At 42.4% G+C, this 19,933-nt stretch overlaps 1 protein-coding gene across 11 annotated transcripts in view; it reads left to right on the top strand.

Annotated features, from left to right (window-relative positions):
• The window catches only part of fryl (furry homolog, like), a 655,772-nt gene that overhangs the window by 146,792 nt on the left and 489,047 nt on the right, over positions 1-19,933 (top strand). For 2 of the 11 annotated variants that reach the window (XM_068035602.1, XM_068035611.1), the window contains exon 1: positions 2,515-3,224. The exons of the other annotated variants lie outside the window; for them this stretch is intronic. In XM_068035602.1, coding sequence (XP_067891703.1) covers positions 3,152-3,224 — 73 coding nt within the window. In that variant the 5' untranslated portion in view covers positions 2,515-3,151. Of the gene's footprint in view, positions 1-2,514; positions 3,225-19,933 lie in introns of those variants that run through there. 11 annotated transcript variants of the gene reach the window in all.

Below are 19,933 nucleotides of genomic sequence, written 5' to 3' on the forward strand. Positions count from 1 at the left end.
TGTTTGGAGAGACAAAGGGGCTAGTCCCTGCTCCAGTTTAACCCATAATGGACTTTGAGCACCAGGTATTATGTGTAAGAAGAGACATTCCAGAGTTGGCTAAGACAAGAGAATCCATAAACAGACGTGGTCAAACCAGCTAGTCACATGACTAATTGCTTGGCAACCTGGGTTCTTCTGAATTGTACAAAGAGTTTGAACTCCGAGAGTTTACAGAATGCTCCTGGAGTGAGAAGACCTCTCCTATCTGCTCCCATCTCTTTCCCACAAGCCTCTGGACCCACTGAGGACACATGAACTTCAAGGGAGAAAAGTCTCCTACATCGAACAAGGTTTAAGGCCCCAACGAAAAGCAAGACCGACCTACAATCAAGGACTTTACAGCAGTTCGAAGAACAGTAACCAAAACAATCTTCAGATATTGCCTCAAACTTTTCCACTTAATTTCTTCTCTTTTCTGTTTCTAACTACATGTGCATATCATGTTTACATGCTAGCGCGGGCGCGTCGTATATCCGTCTGCATCAAAGGCCTGCTCGGGTATGAAATTGAAACCCGACCCGACCACATCCATCTCAGACCCGACCATATCCATCCCAAACCCGACCCGGGCCCGAGTCCTTTTGATTTTTTTTCCCCCGCGCCTTACCTGACCCGACTACCGTAATAAAAGTTAATCTTGTAGTTTACTTCCCTCCCTGAGCAAGGCAGCACTGTGTCCACGTCCAGCCCGACCCGACCTGATCCTAACCTGACACGTCGTCGGGTCTGGTCGGGTAGCCATGCTTCATTAGGTGTTAATCGAATTAGAGTTTAGGTTTAATAAAGTTCAACCTTTTTTCTTTAAACCTAAGAAATACTGTTTGGCTAGTTTCTTTGCCTTATACTTGGACGTTAGTGAGCAAGAATTCACTAAGGGGGAGCTAAAAAAAAAAATGGTGTGTTTAAAATTAAACCCTGTTACAGTAAGATCAGGTGAAGGCTGAGAGGGAGCCCTAGACCCGTTTCTCACTGGGTCATAACAACCTCCAAATTGCACGCTGTGCAGTAGTGGCCTGCCCAAGGGCAGGTCCTCTGCTTATTTCTCCATGCCTCACGGTCCTACTTTGTCCTTTTCTGTTGCTTATAAGAGCCTCCCTTTTTTCAACTTCCATCAGAAATGAGCAATATGACGAGGGGAAAAAGTACATGAGGTGGTTTCCTGTTGCCTTCCTCGTGTGTTTTAAAGGAAATGCAAGTCCTCTTCCCGAAGGATCCTCCACCTGTAAGCAGCTATTGTCCTTTGAGTTTCTAGCTCTTCCGCCATCACCACCAAAAATTTGCTGGTTCTGCCATTGGCCTTGGTTCATAATCCTGAGCATGGGACCCTTACTTGGGCTGACACTATGCTGTATATACTGCTGTTCCTTCATTGTTACTCTTTCAATATCCTGGAATTCTCTACATTATGCTATTTGGATGCACCAGAACTTCACCAATTCTAGGAGAAGGTCCACCACCTTTTCAGGCAACTTGGGATGTTCAATGTGAGACTTTGCCAGTGTCGTCCATGTTCTAAGGACAAACAAATTTTTAAAAGGCTGTCTGCTTCCACCTCTGTAACATCTATCACCACCCTGACTCAGCTTAATTACTGCTGAAGCTCTCATCCATGCTTTTGTTACCTCACGATTCAACTATTCCAATGCTCTTCTAGTCTTCCCATCTTCCATGTTCAAATCATGGGCTCTCCCCTCCACATCTCTTTAATGTGCTCCAACCTTACAGCCCTCCGAGAACTCTCAGGTTCTTGTGCATCCCCCAATCCCTTTGGTCCACCATTGGCATCTAGGCCGCACATTCTGGAAATTCCCTTCCCAAATTGCCTTTCCTCCCCATTTCTCTCTCTCTTTTTAAGACCCTCCTTAAAACTTGCCTCTTTGACCAGGTTTTTGGCCGTCTGCCCTATTGTCTCCTTCCTTGGCTCGGTGTCACTTTTTGTCTCATTATGCTCCTGTGCAGTACCTTGGGACGGTTTCCTACATTAAGGCGCTATGTAAAACCAAGTTCTTGTTGAGGGAAACCTTTTGTATGGGAATGGGATGGGGAGAAACCTTTTATTTTAAATTGGGTAATATTTGCATTAAAATAAATTGCTTCTGCTTTGAATTCTTAACATCTTTATTTAACATTTGATTGTTGAGACAAAAATGTTATGTTAAAATGGTGCGTGCCTGATCTAGTTAAAAATAATCCAAGTAAAAATGCTTTTATGATGGATTTAACATTGTAATCCGTTTCTGTTCTACTGCAATTGTGAAATGAGAGAAATTTTGTTTCAGCAGATAGGGAGGGAAAAAAATGTTGTGTGAGGTAAGCTGAAATGCTGCACGATAGACTGAAAAACCACAGTACTGATTGCATCACCCTTCTCCCTCCTCCTCCCCTCCCCGCAAGCAAAAGCCAGGCAGCTAGCATTATCTTTGGTAGATTAAGTGGGACGCTGTATCCTGCGTCATCACAAGCATGCTGAGAAGTCGCTGATTATTGACTGGGTGGGCTGTGCTGTAGGAAGTAATGTACTGCTGTGAAGAGACACTGGAACCAGGCTTTTCAGAAGCAAGCAGTGCCAAAGAATGTACTTCAATGGTGACTTCGTGAAAGGTTGTCCGTTGTACAAGGCATGCGAGGAGAGGTGCTCTGGTGGTTCCACTCTGTGCATTTGTATTTCTCTGGTAGCTAGAACTAAGCAGTTGTTTTCAGTAGTTCTGAGCTCCACCCTTCTGTACTGTATTTACCAATATCATAGGAAGCAGCTGGTAGCAGTTGCTCGACTTAGCCATAATAGACTACCCTTTGTGTGTGAATCATATGGTTCAGTCTTTGCGGAAGATGCATGTTGTGTCCTGTGAAAGGTGAAGTTGCCCTTCAAACTACCCTTCGTGTAGAGTAAGTTTTCTGGCCGGCTTGTGAGTTCATCTACATTCAGCATTGCTGGAACTCGAAGCGTGCGTCACATAGAAAGACTGCATGATAATGAGAAAGGGACACTTGAGGCCAAAACTGGACTGCCTTTGAAAGGACTGAAGGGATGGCAATTTGAGACGAAATAAACACAGCTTGGACGGATTGTTGTGATATATCTTCTTACTGCTGCTCATCAAAAGGCATAATGTTAAGTCTACAGGATTCTGTGTTTTTTGAAATCAGCATCAAGTCCCTGCTGAAGTCTTGGAGTAGTAGCTGTAAGTAAAAAAAAAAAACACCTATAAGTGCAAATAATAAATGTGATTGTACAAACTAAGGGCTTGGCATTTATGTATCTTGAGAGCTGTGTAAAAATGGAAGGAAATTATTCTTAATTCTTTTTAATTGGATCTTTTGTGTCATTCCCTTTGCTGTAAACAAGCTGATACAATGCATTAATCTACAGAATCACTGCATTCAATTAATTTTATTAATATAAAATACTTTTTTCATCATTCTCTACACTGAGCAAAATGTGGGGAATGTTTTTATTTTCTTTCCACTGCAGCCACAGTATTGTACCTTAATTGGAGTGCTCTGTTGCCCATGATTTCAAATAATTACCACATTCATTGTAATCAGTAAATACTTGTATGCCAGGTTAATTTTGTAGCCGGGGTTAATGTTTTTATTGATGGAATGAAAATGATGCAGCGCAGCTTACCCACTAGGAGGATATGTTCTGAAATGTTCACATATCATTTTGTGCTGCTAAGTTCTTTTTTGCAAAGCCAGATATAGTGTTATATCATTCCAGTAATATGAGCTGGCTTAATGTGCAGAATGTAGATGCATAGCTAGCTGCTGTTTGATTATAGTTTAGCTTTTTCTATTCAGCAGCAACAATGGACTGACATTAATATGGCTGGCTTTTGGTATGCATGCTTTCTGCCAACATTTTGAATGCTGGTAGTTCATACTTTTGTCAAGAATGTTATGTGAAACAGCTGTCTAGCTCTTGTATGTTGAAAGTGCTTTTGTTTATCATCTCTCTCTCTCTTCCCCCCAACCCCCCCCCCCCCCGCCACAACCCCATGGTTCCCCCTGCCCCCCCCCCCCCCCCCGCAACCTGCATGACAACTCCTGTTTGAAGCATGATTACTGCAGTGTTCAAATATAAGTGAAATCTTACAGCACCCAGTCAGTGACAGTTTAGACCCTAGATCAGGCAGCAGGAAATTGGATTTGTAACATTCTGACCACCCCTTCCAAAAAAAAATGTGGTAATGAAGGTTGCAATGTTGGTGGATCGACCAGCCTATGGATGGAAACTAATCATTCTAACCACTTAAGTTATCCACTGCCAGCATTTCGAAGATGATTCTTTACCAGTGGTTAGTTCTTCAGTGCTGCATTCAAAAATATGGTAGGCCAGGACCTGTATACTGTATTAAGAAATTAAGTGAGTATATAAGTGCTTTCAGTCTAATGATGAAATGATATTGGATTTATTATGCTGTAAGTTTAATTCTCGGCCAGGGTTGGGGGTGTGCCGGGAGGTGCTGGGGGGGTAGGTGGGGCCGGGGGTGGACGGTGGAGCCGAGAGGTAGAAAAGAGAACCAGTCTTTCACTGTAGTGTTACATTGCTTCATTTGCCAACTGTCAGATTGAGAGATGAATAACAGGAATTGGTAAACCAGGTCGGGGCAGTGGGAAAAAAGATCAAATTTTTTTTGGTTAATGTTTGTCTTAATGAGCATTTTATGGATGTTGCAGTATATTTTTAATTTTAAAATATTGCCTTAGGTAAATTTTTGCATGTTTTGTCTGAGTTCACATATTTAGTTCAGAGACTGCAGTGGTTGAAACTCTGGGCATTGTTTTTAGCATTCCTTAGTTAATTTACATGAGGTGTACTTGAGAGAACTGGTAAAGGTACTCATCCTTTCCTTTGATTTCCAAAATGATTCAGACAAATTTGTTTCTGAGAGGAGTTCAGATACTAGTAGAGACTGGGATTTCAATTATTTATGCAGCAACTTTCTGATCTGCCCAGGACAGTGGGGCTAAGTAACAAGCAGAGGTTAGGCACTTCAACACAGAGAGGATGGTTAAGTCCTGAAGGTTGGGCTTGCGCATTTCATTGCAGCAGTTATAGCCTGGCATTGGAAGAGAGCAGGGAGCAGCTCAGCCATTGTTTGTGCCAAAAGAGGAAGGAGAGAAACAAAAAATGCTTCTCAAAGGAGAACAGCCATAACCTTTCTGTTCCAATGCCTTGGAACTACATGTCTTATCGTTGTTTTGAGATACTGCATGTTAATTTTTATAAATGTGTTGGCTCATAGGATGTCGGCCAGACTGACGAGGCTCCATTTATTGTCCATTCCTAATTATCATGAGAAGCTGGCAGTAGGTCTTCTCCTTGAACTGCTCCTCCTGTTAGTTGCTCAGTTGTCCACCAATATTCTGCACTGAATGTGATAGATTTCCAAAGCTTCCCTCTGATTTGTTTTGTTGATGTGGAGCCATTTAACTGTCTTTGTAACCTGCTTTTGGTGTTCAGCATGTAGGTAGTCCTGCATAATTTCAATATATTGGTTCCTTATTCTAGGTATATCTGGGGCCTGCCATTCTATACTCTCCATTTATCCAGGTTTGGTCTCTCATCTTAGTGGCGTTGTAAGGGTGATGGATGTGTGGGGCATGAGGTTACAGAATGTGCCTCTATACAACTGTACTGTTGTTAATAGTGCTCACTTTTGGGCTACCATATCTGCTGAATTTTATTATCCTGCTGCTGGGAGTAGTGACGGGTGCACAAAATGGTAGTGACCCTGCCTGTGATGTCAGCGGTCGCGCTCATGCGATTACGTGGCGGCTGACCATTTAACATAACGGCAGCCGTTTCTCTCGTCACCCCCCCCCCCCCCCCCCCCCCCACCCCCAAATCGAGTGGTGGGGGTGGCAATGGAGATGCCATTCATGGCATTACCTGATGCTGGAGCAGGTGCTGGTGATTTCTAAGACTGCCACCCCTGCATTTGCACTAGTGTGCTTTCATCACTATCCCCCTGAGGCTTCACTCCTGTATTGAAATTTTTTTTTGTTCTCTGCAAGCAGCCCCCCGGGCATTCATCTAACGATGGCATATGCAAGGGTGGCCCCACGCTTCAGTGATGTCTCCCTGCTGATTCTCTTCCAGGCTGCAAGGGAAAAGCAGGAGGTCTTTAGAATGATGTTGGACTTGCAAATGTTCCAAAAGTGCGAGCTATCATGACCACACTAATACCATTTCAGTGCCCTGCACTGGCCTGCTGACAAACAACCACCCCTACGCTTGCAGAGTTCTTCCCCTACCCTTTTTGCAGACAAACCACTTGCAGAGTTCTCCCCCACCCCCAATAAACAATCCACTTGCAGAGTTCTTCCCTCCGCACCCCCCCCCCACCGCCCCAAATAAGCAATCCACTTGCAGAGTTCCCCTACCCCCATAAAAAAATTCACTAGCACAGTTCTTCCGCCACCCCTTTCACAGACAAACCACTTGCAGAGTTCTCCCTGCTCCCCCACCATAAACAATCCAGTTGAAGAGTTCTTCCCCTCCCCCCAATAAATAATCCACCTGCTGAGTTCTCCCTCCCTTTTCACAGACAAACCACTTGCCAAGTTGTCCCACCCATCCACTTCCCCTAGATAACACCAGCAAAGTTACTTAACCCTCTTGCGGCACCGAGGACTCTCAGCTCAGAGGTGTCAGCTTTTTATAGATGTGAATCTAAAGGCATGTGAGTGCCGCACGTCCAACACAAGATTGCTAGCACCTGTTAAGATTGAAATGAATCACATTTAAATGTATGCTAAATAGTATTTAACAGATATAAATGACCATACTGTCGCGTCGGGGTGGAAGTGCCGCCATAGCTCTTTGCCGCCTCCAACAGAATCGGGAAGTTGCATTATGGCCTTGAGTTTCAGGGCGGATGTCTCCACGCGGATTCTCCAGCTTCCCCCCCCCCCGCCACATGAAATCCCGCCTTCCAGCAGATCATAAAATCCAGCCTGTAGTCTGTACCACCTTAGTGTGGCAATAGTGCCATACTGCATGGCGGAGGATGTAATTGTGGAAATTAAACTTTGTTTTCATGAAGACTGTGTGGTGGTCATTCCTAATGTGTAGTTGTGGCAAGAAGTGTCTGGTAAAGTTCGGTTGGTGATGAAAAAGACAAGTAGATTTTTCCTTGTTTTCCTTCATCACTAACGCAGGGCCAATCTGGCAGCTCTATTTTTCTCAACTCGATGAGCAATAATGATACTATTCAGCCACTCTTGATGGTGACCGTTAAAAATCCTTTGCTCAGAATGAATACTTTTCATCTTGCTGAAACTTCTTAAGTGCGGTTCGAAGATTAAAACTGTTAAAATTACTTTTTGAGAGTAAATTGCCTTTTGTAAATTACATAGAATTTACGAGTAAGTATTTGGTAAGAGAAGCAAAAGTGACATGAGGAAAAACTTTTTCACACAGTGTGGTTAAGATCTGGAATGCACTGCCTGAGAGTGTGGTGGAGGCAGGTTCAATTGAAGCATTCTAAAGGGAATTAGATTGTTGTATGAAAAGGAAGAATGTGCAGGGTTACGGGGAGAAGGTGGAGGACTGAAACTGAGTGAATTGTCCTTTCAGAGAGTTGGTGAGGACACGATGGGCTGAATAGCCTCCTTCTGCACTGTAACAATTCTGTGATTCTGTGAAGTAGTACCTGTAGGGATAAAAAAAATTATCATGAAATTACATCAACGGCTAAATAAAATGTTTCTGTACAACAGGTATTGAGTGGAAATCTGAGATACAAGCTATTGTTGAAACAGTCCATAAATTCTTTTAAGTTGAAATCAAAATAGGTATCACAGAGGGTACAGGGAGCGAGCAGGAGACTTGGATTAGTCTAGGTGACTCATGGAGAAGAACATTGGCATAGAGTTCAGGAGATACCTATGCATGAGAGATTCCTCTACACATTGTGTCAAAACCACACCTGCCAAGCGGAAATATATTAATTTCGTTATATGGAACACTATTTGAACTTTTACTGGACATTGAACATAACTTGTTCAAAAAGACCACAGAGCTGAACGGCTGAAAACATGGCTGCACATTTCCATTCTGAGAGACAGTTGAATAGAGAGACAATGGAAGTGCTCCCTGATTCATTTAGCAAGTTTGGGCTGGGCAACAGTGATGATCCACCCCACCCCCCCCCCCTCCCCCCACCGAGCGTGTCTGGTAAGCTTTGAATAATCAACAATCCTCCCCAGAAGAGGCTGTTTCAAACAAAGAGCTGGTGACATGACTAACCTGCTGACCAACCTGGGAGTGATTGAATTGTGCCTCACAGAAAGGTTTGGGGCAGACTGCAATTAAACTTCAAGAAGAAAGCACCCCTCTCTCTCTGTCTCTCGAGCCAGCAAAGTTCCAGGGACCCACGGAAACAACTTAAGAGGACTTCTTCAGCCTTCTGGTACCAGCGAAACAAGTTTGAAAGTGTGTATTGGGCCCCAACAAGAACTGCAAGACTTAACTCCAATCAAGGTCTTTACATCCAAACCAAAAACAGTAACTGAATTCCATCTACTACTCCAAACCCTCCCCCTTTAATTCTTTCTCCTTCTTTGTATCTATCTGTGTATGTGCTAGTGTGGTTGCGTTGCGTATTTTTAGTAATTTTAACTGAGTTAGAGTGTTAAGGTTAATAAACTTGCATCTTTCCATTTTAAACCAAGAAAGCTTGTCTGATTGGTTTGTTTACTGTTGCCATTAGAAAGCAGTGAGAAAAGACTCACTGAGGTGAAGCTAAAGACATTGTGTTTTAAAAAGTTAAAACCTGTTAACGGCCAAACCAGGAAAGGTGCCAGAGGAGAACCTGAGACTCCTTCCTCGCCCGGTCATAACAACATCATAGTTCATCCATCCAGAACAATTCTACACTCTCAATTGCTGCATCTAATTGTTTCTTAAATGATTCAGTATTTTTGCCTCCACCATTTTGCTCGAAAGTCCATTCTAACTTTGATCCCTCGAATATTGGTTTTAAATTTGCATTTTAATCGTTTAAACGGGCCCCCACTGTTTAATTTCATGTATTCTGGATTAACATTTTCCATATCATTGACTACGGTATATAGTTCTCAAATTACCTCCCAGGTATTTTTTATATTAGAGATACAGCACTGAAATAGGCCCTTCGGCCCACCGAGTCTGTGCCGACCAACAACCACCCATTTATACTTACCCTACAGTAATCCCATATTCCCTACCACCTACCTACACTAGGGGCAGTTTACAAAGCCAATTTACCTATCACCTGCAAGTCTTTGGCTGTGGGAGGAAACCGGAGCACCCGATGAAAACCCACGCGGTCACAGGGAGAACTTGCAAACTCCGCACAGGCAGTACCCAGAATCGAACCCGGGTCCCTGGAGCTGTGAGGTATCTCTTAGAATTTTACAGCACAAAAAGAGACTGTTCGGCCCATCATGCCTGTGATGGCTCTCTGACGAGCTACCAATTAGCCCCACTCCCCTGCTCTTTCTCCAGAGCCCTGCAGCTTTTTCCTTTTCAAGTATATATCTAATTCCCTTTGGAAAGTTACTACTAAGCTGTTTCCAACACCCTTTCAGGCCGTGCATTCCAAATTATAACTCACTGCATCTCCCCCTTGGTTCTTTTGCCATTTATCTTAAATCTGTGCCCTCAGGTTATTAATCCTCATGCCAATGGAAACCATTTTCCCTATATACTCTATCAAAACCCTTCTTAATTTAAATCTCTCTGTGACCTTTTCTGCTTTAAAGTGAACAATCCCAGCTTCTCTTGTCCTTCATCCCTCATTCGAGTAAATCTCCTCCTTCGCATCCTTCCTATAGTGTGGTGCCCAGAATTGGACACACTCCACCTGAGGCCTAACCAATGATTTATAAGCTTTAGCATACATCTTTGATTTTGTACTCTGTTTCTTTATTATGTAAAGCCCAGGATCCCATATGCTTTTTTAAACCGCCTTCTCAAGTTGCCCTGCCATCTTCAAAGATTTCTGTATGTAAAGCGCTAGGTCTCTCTGTTCCTGCAACCCCTTTTAAAATTGTATCATTTAGTTTATATTGCCTCTCATTCTTTCTTCCAAATGCATCACTTTACACTTCTGTGTTAAACTTCACTTGCCATGAGTCTGCCCATCTTATCTATCTGCCTACATTTCCAAGTTTTGTGCCATCTGCAAACTTTGACATTTTTCTTCCTATATCAAAGTCCAGGTCATTGATATATATTGAAACGAACGATTGTCCTAATACCCACCCCTAGTGAGCACCACTGTATATGTCACCTCCCCCCACCCCTTGCTGCCCCCAAGCCCTCCAACCCAAGTCTGATGATGAACTGTTCACCATTTCCCTCTGTTTTCGGTCTCTTAGCCAATTTTGTATCCACACTGCTAATGCTCCTTTAATCCAATGAGTTTCAATTTTTTTTTGCTAGCAAGTTTATTATGTAGCACTTTATCAAATACCTTTTGAAAGTGCACATGCACATCAACTATACTAAACACAATCTGCCATTAATAAATTCACATTGACTGTCATTTGTTAATCCATGTGCTTCCAAGTGATAATTAGTGTTAGCCTACATTATGGCCCCTAGAAGTTTTCTCACCAGTGATATTAGAATGATTAGATTAGATTAGATTAGATTAGAGATACAGCACTGAAACAGGCCCTTCGTCCCACCGAGTCTGTGCCGAACATCAGCTACCCATTTATACTAATCCTGCACGAATCCCATATTCCTACCAAACATCCCCACCTGTCCCTATCTTTCCCTACCACCTACCTATACTAGTGACAATTTATAATGGCCAATTTACCTATCAACCTGCAAGTCTTTTGGCTTGTGGGAGGAAACCGGATCACCCGGAGAAAACCCACGCAGACACAGGGAGAACTTGCAAACTCCACACAGGCAGTACCAGGAATCGAACCCGGGTCCCTGGAGCTGTGAGGCTGCAGTGCTAACCACTGCGCCGCCCTTGGCCTACAGCTACTGGCTTGATATCTCGCCCCTTTTTTGAACAGGTTTGTTATGTTTGCAACCCTTCAGTCCTCTGGCATCTCTCCCATATCCAAGGGGGATTGAAAGATTGTGTCCAAAATCTCAGTTCTTTCCACCATTACTTCCCTCTGCAACTTAGGATGCATCTTATCCGGACCAGGTGACATTTCTACTTTGAGCAGTGCCATTCTTTTTGAAGTACTTTTTAAATCTATTTTTATCCTGTGCAATTTCTCTATCCCTTTCTTTACTTTCGCATTGGCATGATTCTGCTCTTTCGTAAAGACAGATGCAAAGTACTCATTTAGTGCCTCAGTCATGCTTTAGCATCGACAAGAAAATGTCCTTGTTAATCTCCAAACGTCCCCACCCTTCCCACGGCTATCATTTTACACTCTTTGTATTGCCTCCAGGCTTGAATATTTCCCTTATTTCTCAGTGACCAAAACTAATCACAGTTGTTGGCCGAAATGATGTACTTCTGTGATGTAACCGTTAATGATTATAACAAATACACCAGTGAAAAATATTGTATAAATTTGATTCACATTGCCCATTTGGGTGTGTAAAAATTACCTGGTACTGGTTTACTTGCAACAATGAAAATTTCATTAACTGTCAGGGTCAAATTTGTGAAACTTGTGCTTGTTGCAGTTTCCCCTATCTGTACTCTTTCGTATAATCTTCTCTTAAAAAAAAAAAATCCCTGGTGTTACTTCTTGTCTTGAAAAGAAAGAACTTGCATTTATTTATAGTGTTTTTCAGGACCTCAAGATGTCCCAAAGCTTTACTTGAAGTTCTTTTGAAGTGTAGTCACTGTTGTATTGCAAGAAACAAGGCAGTCAATTTAAGCACAGCAAGGCCTAACAAACATCAGTGAGACATTTGCCAGATAAGCTGTTGTTTTGGTTATGTTGGTGTAAGGATGAATATTGACCAGAACACCAGGGGGAGTTCCTCTGCTCTTTGAAGAGTGCCGTGGGACCTTTCATGTCCATCTGAGAGGGCAGACAAAATTTTGGATTAACATCTCATCTGAAAGACAGCATCACTGACAGTGCAGCATTCCTTCAGTACTGTACTGAGGTGTCATCTTAGATTTTGTGCTGGAGTGGGACTTGAACCCACAACCTACTGACTCAGGCGGGAGTGCTACCATTGAGCCAAAGCTGACACCTTTAGTGTTTTAGGCTAATTTTTCAGGATGTTTCAGTTCACTTTATAACTTGACCAGCTAGGTTGATATCCAAATTGCTGGCTTGGAATGGGATTCCTGTATGTTACCTTTATGATGATAATGTGTGTGGTCTGCTATCGACTTTGTTCTGCTTATTGACCAAAGTCAGCTTCCAGGGTATAGATGTAAGAATTCATCTACACCTAAAGGAATGCAGCAATAAAGTGGGGACACGCACACTCCCTTCCATCCAACCGATTATTGGTCTGGTTTATTGAGGATGCAAGATTTATTGAAACAGCCTGAAGAATCAACCTTCAACAATACCGGAACAAATCAAAATCATAGAAAATATTCCAGGACTATTGTGGTTCATGATGCTCTGCCACAATCATTTTAATTTCATTTTTTTTAAAAAAAGAAATGAAAGTTAGAATAATTTTAAATAAATATTTAAATTGAATCCTTTTAAAATAGAGGATTATTTTGGGCATGTATAATGCTTATGCACATTCTCTTTTAATATACTTCATGAATGTAGAAAATCAGGTATTTGAAGTTCTTTACCATAAACATAAATGGTATAACTTGACAATGCAAGTGACTTATAGAAAACTAAAATATGATAGTCCTTCATCTCAAATATTACTGAAGTTAGTGTATGCTCAGAAAATTTGCAAACAAATTTCCTACTTAAACTATGTTATACTGAGACAAAAGATGTAGAGCTTTGTTTGGCAGTTTGCCATTGTAAATTATATTTCAGAAATTGGAATGGGGAACTTTGAACTGGAAGGGAAACCAATCTGGTAGTGGGTATAAGAACATAAGAACTAGGAGCAGAAGTAGGCAATTCAGCCCCTCGAGCCTGCTCCGCCATTTAATACGATCATGGCTGATCTCATCTCGGCCTCAACTCCACTTTCCTGCCCGTTCTCCATAACCCTTCAACACATTACTAATTAAAAATCTGTCTATCTCCTCCTTAAATTTACTCAATGTCCCGGCATCCACTGCATTTTGGGGTAGTGAATTCCACAGACTCACGACCCTTTGAGAGAAGTAATTTCTCCTCCTCTCTGTTTTAAATCTGTTTTGCTACCTCCTATCCTAAAACTATGATCTCTCGTTCTAGATTGCCCCACCAGAGAAAACATCCTCTCTACGCCGACTTTGTCAATCCCCTTAATCATCTTATATGCCTCAATTAAATCTCCTCTCATTCTTCTAAACTGTAGAGAGTAAAGGCCTAAACTGCTCAAACTCTCTTCATAACACAAACCCTTCATCTCTGGCATCAATTTAGTGAACCTCCTCTGAACTGCCTCCAAAGCAACTACATCCCTCCTCAAGTAAGGGGACCAAAACTGTACGCAATACTCCAGGTGCGGTCTCATTAATGCTTTGTACCGTTGCAGCAACACTTGCGTACTTTTATATTATATTCCTTTAGCAATAAATGCCAAAATTCCATTTGCCTTCCTTATTACCTGTTTTCTGTGATTCATGCACAAGGACACTGGCTCAGTCACAGAAGACAGAGGATAACAGTCGATGGGTGTTTTTCTGAATGGAGGGATGTGACTTCCGCAGGGATCAGTGCTGGGACTTTTTGCTGTTTGTAGTATATATAAATGATTTGGAGGAAAATGTAGCTGGTCTGATTAGTAAGTTTGCGGACGACACAAAGGTTGGTGGAGTTGCGGATAATGATGAGGATTGTCAGAGGATACAGCAGGATATAGATCGATTGGAGACTTGGGCGGAGAAATGACAGATGGAGTTTAATCCGGACAAATGTGAGGTAATGCATTTTGGAAGGTCTAATGCAGGTGGGAGGTATACAGTAAAAGGCAGAACCCTTAGGCGTATTGACAGGCAAAGAGATCTGGGCGTATAGGTCCACAGGTCACTGAAAGTGGCAACGCAGGTGGATAAGGTAGTCAAGAAGGCATACGGCATGCTTGCCTTCATCGGTCGGGGCATAGAGTATAAAAATAGGCAAGTCATGCTGCATCTGTACAGAACTTTAGTTCGGCCACACTTAGAATATTGCGTGCAATTCTGGTCGCCACACTACCAGAAGGACGTGGAGGCTTTGGAGAGGGTACAGAGGAGGATTACCAGGATGTTGCCTGGTCTGGAGGGCATTAGCTATGAGGAGAGGTTGGATAAACTCGAATTGTTTTCACTGGAATGACGGAGGTGGAGGGGCAACATGATAGAGGTTTACAAAGTTCTGAGCGGCATGGACAGAGTGGATAGTCAGAAGCTTTTTCCCAGCGTGGAGGACTCAGTTACTAGGGGACATAGGTTTAAGGTGCGAGGGGCAAAGTTTAGAGGGGATGTGCGAGGCAAGTTTTTTACACAGAGGGTGGTGAGTGCCTGGAACTTGCTGCCAGGGGAGGTGGTGGAAGCAGATATGATAGCGACGTTTAAGAGACATCTTGACAAATATATGAATAGGAAGGGAATAGAGGGATATGGGCCCCAGAAGTGCAGAAGGTGTTAGTTTAGGCAGGCATCAAGATCGGCGCAGGCTTGGAGGGCCGAATGGCCTGTTCCTGTGCTGTACTGTTCTTTGTTCTTTGACACCCAGATCCTTCTGCACCAAAGCACTCTGAAGTTTCTCTCCATTTAGATAATAATTTGCCTTTGTATTCTTCTGACCAAAATGGATAACCTCACACTTGTCCACGTTAAACTCCATCTGCCAAGTTTTGGCCCATTCACCTAACGTCCATAACCATTTGCAAATTTCTTATTTCTTTATTGCATCTTACTATCCCACGTATTTTAGTATCATCTGCAAATTTGGCTATAGTTCCTTCTCTCCCTGCATCCAAGTCATTAATATAGATTTCAAATAGTTGAATCCTGTGGCACCCTGCTAGTTACATCTTGCCAACCAGAAAAAGACCCATTTATCCCGACTCTCTGTTTTCTGTTGGTTAGCCAATCCTCTATCCAGGCTAATAAATTGCCCCTAACCGCGTGTGATCTTACCTTGTGTATTAACCTTTTGTGTGACACCTTATCAAATGCCGCCTGGAAGTCCAGATATACTACACCTACAGGATCCCCATTACCCACTTTGCTTGTTACAGCTTTGAAGAACTCATGCAAATTAGTCAAACACGATTTACCCTTCATATAGCCATGCTGACTCTGATGGATTGTGTTTTGACTTTTAAATGTCCTGTTATTACTTCCTTAATAGTGGATTCTAACAATTTCCCCATGACAGATGTTAACCTAACTGGTCTATAGTTTCCTACTTGTGCCTGCCTCCCTTTTTGAGTAAGGGCGTTATATTAGCGTGTTTCCAATCCACTGGAACCTTTCCCGCATCCAGGGAATTTTGGAATATTATAACCAATGGATCCACTATCTCCGCTGCCACTTCCTTTAAGACCCTAGGATGTAGGCCATCATGCCCTGGGGAGTTGTCTGCCTTCAATCCCAATAGTTTGCTCAATACTTTTTCTCGAGTGCTGATGATTGTTCTAAGTTCCTCCCTTTCTATAACCTCTGCAGTACCTGTTACTATTGGGATGGTAGTAGTGTCCTCCACGGTGAAAACTGAGGCAAAATACTGATTTAATGTCTCCACCATTTCTTTGTTCCCCACTATTAACTCCCCAGTCTCATCCTCCAAGGGACCAACATTCACTTTAGCTACTCTCTTCCCTTTTATATACTTATAGAAGCTTTTGCTATCCGTTTTTATATTTTGCGCTAGTTTTCTTTCATAATTTACCGCTGCTCTTTTTATTACTTTTTTAGTAACCATTTGTTGATCCTTAAATGTTTCCCAATCTTCCAGCCTGCCACTGGCATTTGCAATATGGTATGCCTTAGTTTTTGTCTTTGTTATCCTTAACTTCCTTGCTTAGCCATGGATGTTTTTTCCCCTTCTCTGGAATATATTTTAGTTAGGAGGAATTGAATATCTCCATAAACATCTGCCACTGCTCATCAACTGTCCTACCTTTTAGTCTTCCTACCCAGTCTACTCGGGCCAAATCTGTCCTCATGCCTATGTAATTAGCTTTGTTTAACTCCAGAATGCTAGTGTGGGACTCCAGTTTCTCGCCCTCAAACTGAATTTGAAATTCTAGCATGCTATGATCACTCTTCCCTAGAGGATCCTTAACTATAAGGTCACTAATTAATCCCACCTCATACACAATATCAAGTCTAGAATAGCCTGCTCCCTGGTTAGTTCCACAACATATTCCTCCAAAAGACAATCTCTGATACATTCAATGAACTCTCCCTTGAGGTTACCTTTGCCAATTTGATTAATCCAGTCTATATGCATATTAAAATCACCCATGATTATTGCCATACCTTTCTTACAAGCCGCCAGTATTTCCTGGGTACTGTGCCCCACTGCGGAACTACCATTTGGGGACCTATAGATTACTCCCACCAGGGTCTTCTTTCCCTTGCTATTTCTTATTTTTACCCAGACTGATTCTACGTCTTGATATCCAGTGCCTATATCGTTTCTCACTACAGCACTGATCTCTTCCTTTACTAGCCAAGGTACACCACTTCCTTTTCCTTCCTGCCTATCCTTGTGAAAAACTGACTATCCTTGGATATTCAATTCCCAAATCTGGTTTCCCTGCAACCACATCTCAGTAATTGCCAGTAAATCATACCCATTCGTCTCTATTTGCGCTGTTAACTCATTTATTTTATTCCGAATGCTTCATGCATTCAGATACAAAGCCTTTAAGTTTGTTCTACTGTCAAATTTCCCTACTCTTGTACGATTCCTTGCTGCAATATGACGTTCACACGTTCTACCCCTTCCTTTTCTGGTAACAATCAGCCTCATCACTAACCTGCACTCCTATTTTCTCCTTTAACTTTGACTTCCTAGTTTTCCATGGAACTGAACCTCCGGCCCCCCCCCCCCCCCCCCCGCCACTATTTAGTTTAAAGCCCTATCTACAGCCCTAATTCTGTGATTCACCAGGACTCTGGTCCCAGCAAGATTCAGGTGGAGCCCGTCCCATCGGAACAGCTCCCTCCTTCCCCAGTACATTTGCCAACGCCCCATGAATTCGAACCCATTTCTCCCACGCCAATCTTTGAGCCACGCATTTACCTCTTTAATCTTATTGACCCTGTGCCAGTTAGCTTGTGGCTCAGGTAGTAATCCGGAGATCATTACATTTTTGATTCTGCTTTTTAATTTAACCCCTAGCTGCTCATATTCCCTCAGCAGAACCTCTATCCTCGTTCTACCTATATCGTTGGTACCTATGTGTACCATGACAACTGGATCTTTCCCCTCCCATTCCAAGTTCCTCTGCAGCCCAGATGAGATATCCTGAACCCTGGCACCAGGTAGGCAACAGTGCATTCAGGACCCTCAATCCTGGCCACAGAGAATAGTGTCTATGTCTCTAACTATACTATCCCCGATTACGACTACATTTCACTTTTCTCCCCCCACTTGAATGCCTCCCTGTACCATGGTGCTATGGTCAGTTTGCTCATCCTCCCTACAGTCCCTGCTCTCGTCCACACAGGGTGCAAGAATCTCGAACCTGTTGGACAAGGACTGAGGCTCCTGCAATACTACTTCCTGGATCCCTCTACATTGCCTCACTCATAGTCACACCCTCCTGTCCCTGACGACTGGCCGAATTCAAGGTGGTTAATCTAAGGGGTGTGACTGTCTTTTGAAACACAGCGTCCAGGTAACTCTCCCCCTCCCTTATGTGTCGCAGTGTCCGAAGCTCAGACTCCAGCTCATCAACTCTGAGCCGGAGTTTCTCGAGCAGCCAACATTTGCTACAGATGTGGACACTAGGAACCACACTGGGGTCCACCAGCGCCCACATCATGCAGGTACAACACATCGCTCGGCCCTGCATCTCTATTTAATTAGATTTTAATTTGTTTTTTAAATTTCCAACTGGTCTTTAGTTTTTCAATCCGCTTTAGTTTTTAGTTTATATACTAATAAATCGATCAAGTCTTACTCTATATTTGATGTGAATTAAATTAAAAGCTTACCTGAATACTGATCCCAGCGACTCTCTGCTTCCCTGCTTTCACTGTTGAATGTTGGGTCACTCTGATAGTTTTCGATTTTTTTTTTCCCCTGGCTCTGCTCCTGCTGCGTTTTCTTTCTCTCTCTTTCTGGTCTCCGAGTTCTTGACGCGCTTTTTAAAGCTCTGCTCCCGCTGTGTTTTCTCTCTCTCTCTCTGAATCAAAGTCAAGAAAAATAATGGAGAGCAAAGCAGAAGAGTGCGCACTAGTAGCACAACGCAGCATCCAATAATGTAGATTAATGTTAATTTCAGTGTGAAATTGGATCTAAGGATGCAGCACATGAGAGATTATGAGATGATCTTTTCACTTATGGTACTTTATTACAACTACTCATTATCGCAGAAATGTTTACCACAGAAATGCACTTGTATATGGTTTTAGAATGTTACTGTCAGAAAGTGTACAATATCTTGCTGTGCTGTCAAATGAAGACTACTGATCTTTTGTTTCCTAAGTTCAGTTTTTGCTGCGAAGCACAATGTGTTAAGGTTGATAACTGATATTGTACATTAGAACACACTATAACAAACTCTGAAGTGTTCAGATATTTGAGGCCAGTTTCCTTTCTTAAAGTTATACATTTAATGTTAATCTGCAAATATTAGTCCAATTTTATACTAGTTCTATAAAAATATCCTGTTCAGGACATTGAATCTTATGCTGTGTCACTGGCTGTCTAACTCATAGGCTGGCAATTTCCTTCGAGTTACTCCCATTCTGCTGCCATAACTTCACCGGAAATGTGGATGAAAGCCTGTTTATGCATCTGAACAGGTTTTCCACTACATTTGTGGCAAAATTATGGTGTCGTAACAGAAGCAGCTCTGACGATTCCAGATATTTTTTCAACTTGTTGTGTAATATCCAAATTACCACTTGGTGGAAATGAGATTTTCATGGGACTAGTATAAATTTTGGCTAACATTTTAAGGAGCAAGTTCAGAATTTAATGAAGAAATGCAGCTGCTTTAAATAGAACTTGAAAATTGGAGGATGTGAAAGTCTTGATGGCTTTGTCAATCGATATGGTTGGAACTGGAATTTGTATTCGAAACACGACTGGCATTGGAGTTCAACTGTTTAAATTGGATTGCCTGTTGGTTGACATTTATCTTGGTGGCTTTGGCAAATGGCTGGGGTGTCGGTGTGGTGGGGGGGGGGGGGGGGGTGGGTGGGTGGGGTGCGGTGCGGTCTTTGGAAGTGTGTTGCCAGTAACAGTACTGCAATAACCATTGATCACAGAGTGGTATCGATGGTAACCATAAAAGGAGTCTGTAACCCATAGTCTGAAGAAGTATGTTGGAGAGGGTAGCAGTGGGCAACTTTAATTTTCTTTGGCAGGTTTGGGGGGCGGTGGGTGGGGGTAAGATCTATTTTGTTTTTTGTGATTACACTCGTCTTCCCATTAACATGCAAATATGAAACTAAATGTTGAGAAAATATAAAATTAAATCTTGAGAATTAGTTGCCAGTTATTATGAAAACGCAAGACATTTCAGCAAGTAAACATTCAAGAAATAAGTATGCAGCTGGTTATTTACAGTAATGAGCACATATATTATTTCAAGAATATATGTTTTAATTTTAGGCCGACTAAGGCTTGTGCATATGCTTTAATTTGGGTTTAAGCA

The sequence above is a fragment of the Heterodontus francisci genome, chromosome 1, assembly GCF_036365525.1.
Source record: "Heterodontus francisci isolate sHetFra1 chromosome 1, sHetFra1.hap1, whole genome shotgun sequence".
Lineage (NCBI taxonomy): Eukaryota > Metazoa > Chordata > Chondrichthyes > Heterodontiformes > Heterodontidae > Heterodontus > Heterodontus francisci.